Source organism: Cydia pomonella, chromosome 4 (genome assembly GCF_033807575.1).
Source record: "Cydia pomonella isolate Wapato2018A chromosome 4, ilCydPomo1, whole genome shotgun sequence".
Classification (NCBI taxonomy): domain Eukaryota; kingdom Metazoa; phylum Arthropoda; class Insecta; order Lepidoptera; family Tortricidae; genus Cydia; species Cydia pomonella.
Window position 1 is genome coordinate 17,232,849 of NC_084706.1, and position 9,567 is coordinate 17,242,415.

General features: G+C 35.7%; 1 protein-coding gene across 1 annotated transcript in view; it reads right to left on the reverse strand.

Moving 5' to 3' along the window:
* Window positions 1-8,203, reverse strand: part of LOC133517188 (tetraspanin-2A) — a 34,571-nt gene extending 26,368 nt beyond the window's left edge. The window contains exon 1 of the mRNA XM_061850391.1: window positions 7,954-8,203. Coding sequence (XP_061706375.1) covers window positions 7,954-8,058 — 105 coding nt within the window. The 5' untranslated portion in view covers window positions 8,059-8,203. The remainder of the gene's footprint in view (window positions 1-7,953) is intronic.
* Window positions 8,204-9,567: the final 1,364 nt, after the last annotated feature.

The following is a 9,567-nucleotide window of genomic DNA, read 5'->3' on the forward strand; positions in this document are numbered from 1 at the left end:
GTGGTTATTAAGTAAATTCAATGATACAAAACAAACAGTTCATCGTAATAATCAAAATCAAATTTGGAACATAGGCGCGTTAAATGCCGGTTGATTGTGTAACAATGTACCTACATACTTTTCACAAAAAAATTGGAAAGGTTTTTTTGACAAACCAAACAAATGAAAACTATTACCAGCAAAGTGTTTTCCTACAAATATTTTTTTAAAAGGAGGGAAACTGGTTCTTATAAAAAACAAAGAAGTCTAGGACTATAGATACTAACAGATATAAATAAGTGTACTTCGATGATCAGTAAGTAGGGGTAGGTAAGTAGTTTACGGGCCAGTAGGGCTAAGATGGTCGGCACTTTACACTATACCGCATACATACTTGTTAGAACGTGATAGGTATGGTGACAAATGATAAAGAGCCGACCATCTTAGCCCTACTGATTTAGTTAAATTATGTTTTGTCCCTTTCTCACAAATACATAAGTCAAAATGACAGATAAATACAAACGATTCATAGCTAATTTAAGCCAGTAACACGTTTATGAATAACACCATTAGTGTCTGATACAATGCATTTTAATGGACATAGTAAATTTTGGTGTAATTCTGAAAGTAAAAAAAGTAATTCAAGAAGTTTAAGTAAATCGTATTAAATGTTTCAGCTTTTCATTTACCTATTTCCATTAGCTTATTTCCGCTGTTATAAGAATACCGATCACAGGAACAATCATATCAGCATCACAGGTTATATCAATCAAGACTACGAGTGAAAAATATTCTCAAATTGCTATTTATTATTATTGGGGTTTTTGGGCCTTTGAGTGCCACGTCGACCAGGTAGTGATTTATTGTGACAGCCTTTTGAAGTTCATTACTGATGCCCGTTGAATCCAGGAAATTCCAGATTCTCAAATTGCTAAACAAAAAGATATAATAAGTCTCTGTATTTACAACTATTAGACTGTGACGGACACTTTAGAACGCAAATTATAGAGATATTTCTTTAGTTAGAAAATAATTCCAGGATTCGAGTTCTCGAGGCGTTGTTTTTTTCCGTCTCGCTTAAGGACGAAGAGAATTTTGCCTTAAAGAAGAAGAGCAGAAATCCAGAAAACGAATTAAGAAACGGCCTTAAATACTAATAAATATTTAAAGGTTTAAAATTACTCACTTCTTTGAGGCCTCTGAGTCGCGTGTCTGAAAGCTGTTTCGATGTGAAAGCTGTTTAACGCACTGAGTAACAGTATATATATAAGTGTAGTAAAAATGTATTTTGTGGTAGAATGTGCAAGTGATTTGCTTTTAGCAATTTTTAAACTGTGGTGCTTGAATATTGAATATACAATTCTCATTTATAAAACGCCTTGATTCTTATTTAGTTAGTCCTTAAAACCGCGACTCCTCTTAAAAATGACCTGTGGCCTTTCAGTCTTTGCAAACTTTTTGCAGGTGTCATAAGGACAGAGTCCTTTTATAACTTTTAACGCTTTTGAGTCAAGTTTGCTAAAATTAATCTAGTCATATACAATATACTCGTAAGCGTTAAGAGACTCGCTCATCACTAGTCCAAGATGCAGCACAGAACAAATTTAACTCCTCATTAAGCAACGTAAACAACCACGCCTAATGGCTCGTAAATTGGAGAGGCGATACAACGCCAAAAACGTAGCACTCCGAGTGTCGTTCAGACCGCACCTGAGCGTTCGTTAAGGTGTTCCAGTGCAAATGAGAATAATTGTCGGAGTTACAGCGGAGTCGGTTTCGATAATTGAGTTTTGGATTTATGCCAAGATAAAAAAATATTCAAAAGTGACAGTCAATTATTCAGCTAACAATTGCTTAATAGCTGGTAATCCAGAGACTACTGTTATGTAGGTAGCAATTCTAGATTATATGTGCCTACACAATCACTTCAATTGATGTCAGAATCGAAGAATAAATCGTTCTTTCTTATAGGTCGAAAGAACTAAGCATAACATTCATGTGTTTATAAGAGCAGTGACATCGATGGGACTGATTATGTCTATACTGAGGCAAGTGCAGAACAAAAATTTGACAGGCTGTCCAAAGGTCTAACGGTGCGTAACTTTCTTATTTCTTTATACTTTTTTATTTAGTTACATAGAGAGAGAGAAGGCCATAGGAGAGCAAGTTGCTGAATGGTGAATAATACTGGCTACGAGATTATATTTGTGCAAGTACTCGCCGTTAGTAAATTGAGGACAACTGGAGATGATATGCTTGAGTGACTCTCCGGGACGGCATGCGCCTGACAAATGTTGACCGTACCGGCATTCAGATAAGTTTCCGGTAGTTATTCGTTATGACAAAACGCTCGGTTTCTCTGAAGGGGTCCCCAAATCGTAACCAGTTCACCGACGCGAGTAGGTCTACGTCGGCTCCTGTGAGGGCCTTGTAGAACCGCCCGTGTAGCTGTGTAGAGTAAAGACTCTTCCATACCACCTTGCGATCCGCAGTACTAAGTACCACATGTTTGGCCAACGAGAGCGGCGCGAGGTTCCTTACTACTGCCATCACGATGCATCCCACACTCGTTGTTAAGGAAATAATTTCTATAATTGCAGACTTCGCGGTTATGAAAATTTGCGTTTAGGAAGCCGCGACTTCCACATTTTCGTGGAATGTACAATCTTATAACTCACGAGCGTCGTAGGTGTAGCATACAGTGTCGGGTAACAGTATTTGAGCCCTCCGATCCAGGGCATCCAGCTCGGTCTGAGTCCACCTTATTATTATTATGTATTTGTTTTATGTGGTTTTGTGTTTTTGTAATTTAGTGTTATTAGTTGTGTATTTTTATTTATTTAGTTGTGTGTTGTTATTTATTAGTTGTGTATTTATAATTTTATTTTTATTGTAACTTTTGACATTAAAGATTTGAATATTACTTAATAATATTGATTTGAATATACATATGCTCTAGGTACGCGTATTTTAGCTGAACCGACAACTACTTCATCCAGTATACGTCAAACTGTAACAAGTATTAGGATATACATATTATATTTTATGTCCAAACAATTACAAGTTATCAAACTCCTTCTTCTTCCTCGCGTTATCCCGGCATTTTGCCACGGCTCATGGGAGCCTGGGGTCAGCTTGACAACTAATCCCAAGATTTGGCGTAGGCACTAGTTTTTACGAAAGCGACCGCCATCTGACCTTCCAACCCAGAGGGTAAACTAGGCCTTATTGGGATTATTCAGGTTTCCTCACGATGTTTTCCTTCACCAAAAAGCGACTGGTAGATATCAAATGATATTTCGTACATAAGTTCCGAAAAACTCCTTGGTGCGAGCCGGGGTTTGAACCCGCGACCTCCGGATTGCAAGTCGCACGCTCTTACCGCTAGGCTACTAGCGCTTCAAGCTATCAAACTACTAACTAACTAACAAATTATCAAACTATTGTAATTAAAATCGTTTAGGTATAGGTTTTTCCTACTGTTCGATCCCTCTAGTTAGTTGTATTAGTATACATAATACCTTACTGCCAGACATTAGTGCGGCAAATTCCAATATCCGTATAATTACTTCACTTACCCGTACGTTCTATAATATGTCTCAAATTATAGGTATTGAGATTTAGGTACTTGCTAGTGATCCGGGTTGCTGGCGAAATAAAATAGAAACAAATTCCACACACGAGTTTCAAAAAGTAAAATATCTACTATGTATATACCTATGCTATATTCTTCTTCGTTACCTTATAAAAATAATACGGATTTAAAATGAAAAAAGTGTGTAGATAGCGTATACAAATGATACAATACAATCTTCTGAATTTCCGATAAGTATGAATCAGCTATGACAGTACGGTACTCGGAAGGGGGACAATGGGCTTATCGCTAGATAACGTTTCACGGAGATACTGAAATAAACAGCTCGTGTTGATATCATATTACATTACAGTCGCCATCAGATATATCGGAGCGGCCGAGGTGCTTATATATATAAGAACACGCATTTTAACGCCTTGACAATAGAGGCGTGTTTAGATATTTGTGAGCACCTTGGCTGCTTCAATATATCTGATGGCGACTGTACATGTTAAAAATATTTTCTCCAATATGCTCGGAAATGTTCACCTTATTGTAGCAAAAATAGTACGGGAAGTTCTTCGTTATGGTCAAACACAAATTAAAAAAAATCAAACCATTATTGTAGTGTTTTAGCGGACGGGAAAGTTATTACTGTATTGTTTTTTACATTTTAAAAGCATGTATCCACTAAGAAAAACGCATATAGCTGCGGGCCGCGTCTACACGACCCGGTCAGCATCATTTCAAGCTATAAGGATAGAGTCGTGTAAGACCGACGTGTACGATCGTGTGAATACTGCTTAATAAAATCAAAGACTATATAACTTTTATATTTTTTTAAGGATCTCATGCGTGAGAATACAGCTTATATTGCACAATTATATTGAATGAGCGAATATTGAATGGTTCTGAATGGCAGAATAGTTGTGCCATTAACTTTTAAAAAATAATTAAAGAGGGAAATTGATTTTGACGTTTTTGATGTGAAGGTTTGATTTGAGTGATGGTTCATGTTTAAACTATGATTATTTTACCTGATTTCCTCGCATGTTTGGAGAAAAGCACTATAAAGGCCTCGGCAGGAACAGCAATTCGTGGATGTTGGACTCCGCTACGCGTCTTCCGACAAAATCGAAACTCATCCGCGAATTGCCATTTCCCGGCCTCTGCAATAATGTACTATTCCTTAAAGTGACATTTGGATGGCAACTGCAGCTAAATTACTGTGGCGGCATTACTGCAATTGTTAGTGACAGCGTCCGCGTTAAGGCCGCAACAGTAATGTCGCAATAGTATAGATCGTGTCATTCACGACGACGCGTGCCTTGACTCGTATTGTCATGTTATTAAAGGTTAAATTTGACAAATCTGCGCGTCATCGTGAATGACTCAAACTATAATGCAGCTGCAGTTGCCATGCAAACGTAACCGTCAGGAAATATTTTCGACGTGAAATGAAACAAGCTGATATTTCAGGATGGCTGTAAGCTTACGGTCTTATAGGTATTATAATTTTTATTTTTTTCACTGAATGTAACCAAATATTGTGAAAGGGTGTAGCCGGGTAAGCATGGTAAAACTGAAAAAAAAACAACCGCCATCTTGAATTTATGCCTTAATTCAAGATGGCGGTTGTTTTTTTTTTTCATTTTGGCCTCAGATTCATAATACAGGGCTTCTCGGATCTTCAGATATCGATTTTCATCTTGATCAGAACAGAAATGCAGAAATTAAAGATAGCGATCGTTTATTCCTATTTAACCTCTGATTCCTAATAAAGGGCTTCTCAGATCCTCAGATATCGATTTACATCTTGATTAGAGCCTGTCAAATACTCAGATATCGATTTTCATCTTGATCAGAGCCGATACATTTGGATGGATGATGGAGTCACAAAAGCATTCAATTTCTGAAAGTTTCATTCAATTTTTAAAGTCAGACCAAGATAAGTTAGCAGCGATTTTGATAGCCCAGACGGTGCACAGTATATTTTCATAGAAGTTTAACGTTTAAAATAACACGTGCCCCGCTTGGGCTATCAAAATCGCTGCTAACTTAGCTTAGTCTGACTCTAATTTCGTTTTATTTGTAGTTTAAATAGTTAGGGTCTATAATAAATTATTACCATATTTCTTTCTGAATGTACCCATAAAGTTTGACAACCAACAATGACAATCTTTTGTGCCAATTATACTTTGTATTGTTATTTTTTTTAATTTAAAATCTAAATACGCGATAATCCGAATATTGTGGATATATGTTGTTGATTCGAAATCCTTATTTGAATAAGTACGTTATTCAATTTGAAAGACTCGACTTTACGACACCTGCGGGATGAATCAAATTTTTGATAGGATTGGTTCCCCATTATGAACAATTTGTGTGGGAAAAGAATATCGTTGTTTTTACTATTTTCCTCGCAATTTTTCCAGATTATCTCACCGTTTAAACCTTCTCTGGACTTCCCCGAATATTTTATTACCAAAATTGGCTAAATCGGTCCAGTCTTTCAGAAGTTATGCGATCACATACATTTTGGCGATTCATTATTTAGGGTTCCGTAGTCAACTAGGAACCCTTATAGTTTCGCCATGTCCGTCTGTCTGTCTGTCCGAGGCCTTGCTCCGTGGTCGTTAGTGCTAGAAAGCTGAAATTCGGCATGGATATATAAATCAATAAAGCCGACAAAGTCGTACAATAAAATCTAAAAATTTAATTTTTTTGAGGGTACCTCCCCTACACGTAAAGTGGGGGTGAATTTTTTTTTGCTTCATCCCTACAGTGTGGGGTATCGTTGGAAAGGTCTTTCAAAACTAATAGGGGTCTTCAACAAACATTTGATAAAGTGAATATATTCGGAGATAATCGCTTCGAAAGAAAAAAAAATGTGTCCCCCCCCCTCTAACTTTTGAACCACAGGTCCAAAAAATATGAAAAAAATCGTGGAAGTAGAGCTTAAGAAAGACATTAAATGAAAACTATAGCGGACATGATCAGTTTAGCTGTTTTTGAGTTATCGCAAAAAGTTTCCCCTTCATAGTAAAAAGACTTACTTTAATTAGGTACTGATTATGCAAATTTGCCTATTTGTTTAACTCGCGTGAAAGGTACCGTTTCATACCTTGGTTAACAATTTACTATACTTTAAGCTCCAGTTTAGCTTATTGTGACGGAAGAGTAACTACGGAACACCGACATGCTCTTGGCCGGTTTTATATTTATATAGATTCAATATTGATTAGGTACACATTAAAATAGAGACTTGGATCAACAGTGTGAACAAATCGAATTTGTAACAGCTAATTTCCATACAAATACGTTATTTCACTTGGACGTAAGATTAAAATGACAATAAGTAACTTAATTACCTGTATTTACCCATGTTTTGAACGCAATCTTTTACGCATTTGAATTTAGATGTAGCTGAATGGCTACAAAAATCAAAGACGATTTTTCTTTTAATGCGAAAACTACAATTATTTGAGGGGTTAAAATTATGGCAAATAATCCGATGAAATGAGTCACTTTTCGCTAATGGTAAAAATTGACAGAAACAGCGGCGGCGATAATGACGTTGTATCAGTAATGCAGCGGTTGACATTCGAAAGGCAATTTTACCATGCTTTTTACCTTAAAGGCAATTTTACCCGGCTATACTATTTCATGATTTGGCATGGATATAAAAGCGATTTACTGTTTTTATTAATACTGAGAATTGCTTTTTATCATTTCGCTATTGATATTTCTCGATATTAAATAATCGTGAATACCACTTTAATTTTATTATTCGCAATAAAATATCAATTCTCGAACGTTGTTCGATGTAACATGTTATTGAAAGGTTTTATTTCATTGGTTTTAAAGCTTGTAAAATTAATCATATAGGTATCAAAGCCAACAGGAGCTTATCAAATTCACCATCAAACATAGTTCTAGAGATACCTCAAAAAAATTACTTCCCCAGCAATCTCGGTTCTCCATACAAACGTAGTTACGCTCTCATTTTAAAACGACTATCTTGATTGGTCTGAAATGATGTACTTACAATAGCATACGTTTTATCCATGCCTGTAATTAGTTTATATAGCTTCAGATACTATAGTTAAAAAATACAGCGAATTTAAGTTTTTCATACAAAACTTATTTTAGCTTTATTTCGTTTGTTTTATAAGCTGGAACTTTATCAGTTTCATTACAATCATTGACTTTTATTAATAAATTTCTTGTATCTTGTAATCCAACACGTGGTTTTAAAATGAGAACGAAACTCCGTTTGCATGGGAAGGTGAAATTCGGCCAAGATTGCTGCGGGCTCTTAATGCGCAATTGTGTTCTTTATTCAAAGTGAACACTTGAAACAAAAGAAACATGCGGTCAACAGGATGCATGACACATACCCATAGTACGACATTGAAGCAAAAGAGCGTATATTTGATGCAGTAGATCTGTGACTCCAATTTGCCGACTCCCGGGCCTTTGCCTTCACCTTTTCCAACCGCCATTGCACTAATTCACCTCACTTTTTTAAAATTTCGTAGCAATAACGTTGTCCATTCGCAAACTCGATCGTATTGTAACTGGCTAGCTATTTTGTTATCTATAAGATAAAGCGCTACATTAGGTAGGTTATCTGTGTTTGCTCTGATAAAAAATACGAAAAGATAAGGTTATTATGAATTGCCACACCTTACTATATAATTGCCCTTGTTCATTCTAAGTCAGGTAAAATGTGTATGCTGCACCGGCGACTTATTCAGATATTTAAATTAAGATATACATTTGAATTACCTTAAATAAATAAAATTTAATGGTTATGATAAAAAATATCATAATTAATAATAAAAAATATTTATATTCTAAAGTTGTAGGTAACTAATAATACTGTGAACGAATGTTGTCTAAAAGCTTTTAATTTGGTTTGAAATTTGGGTGCAAGCGAGATGTACCCACTGAGATTAACGTCGAATAAGATAAATTTAACCCTTATCCTCAGACATTTGTAGTGATTAGGCAAATGACTCACGACTGACATCTGAGTCAGCTTTGAATGTATACACACCACGTAAGCAATGCTGAGAACTGTCTTAAAACATACCGATAATAGATGATATTGGCCCAAAAATGTTTATAAAAGGAACGTGATTTAATATTAAAACATAAAAACCGGTTTATTGTAAGAAATCGACATGTAGGGTACTAGGAACCCGACTATCATTTTAAATTCTTGAAACTGTTAAGTGTGGACATGATTTTGACAACTGACGAGTTGTCAAAAGTTAACCAGCATGCTATCCTTGAACACAGGTAAAAAGCTTAATTGGCTTTTATCTTGAACACTTTAATATAAAGAATTTAAGAACTTGAGATTTATTTCAAATTAAAGGACTTTCATAAGCTGAGACCCATACTTGTACTTATTAAAAGAAAAAGAACACAGGGTATATATTAACACCTTATATTCGAAACACAAGTATAAAACAGGATAAGTACCTATTATATAAATTAACGGGTAGTTTAATCAATTGGGAATCTTAAAGATAAAGATATATTTTTTTGCAAAATGTAGTGATAAACATAGTTGGTCTGTAAGTAATTTTAAGTGCGTACATTTTACTTAATGAAGCATGCAAACTTTCCTTATTAACTAGGTACTATAACTAAGTATAGCATACTTAGTTATAGTACCTAGACAATAGACATGTGTATCTTCAGTTACGTATGTATAAGTAATACTGGAAAGCAAATAGTATTAACAATAGACTGGATCCACAATTCAACTAGGTTACTCAATGTTACTTTACCGAAAATCAATATAAGCTTAAAGAAAGTTTAATCAATTGGACGATATAATAAAATACAATATTGTGACCGCTCACGACGCTGTTCGATGGCAAAGTGCTGGGCCGTGTCTTCATCATCACGTCCCCACCTCCGTTCTTCTACAGTGGCGCCGACTGGTGATGGAAGTTGTGAACCACTTCCACCGGTCCGATGCGTCACCACGTCCAGCA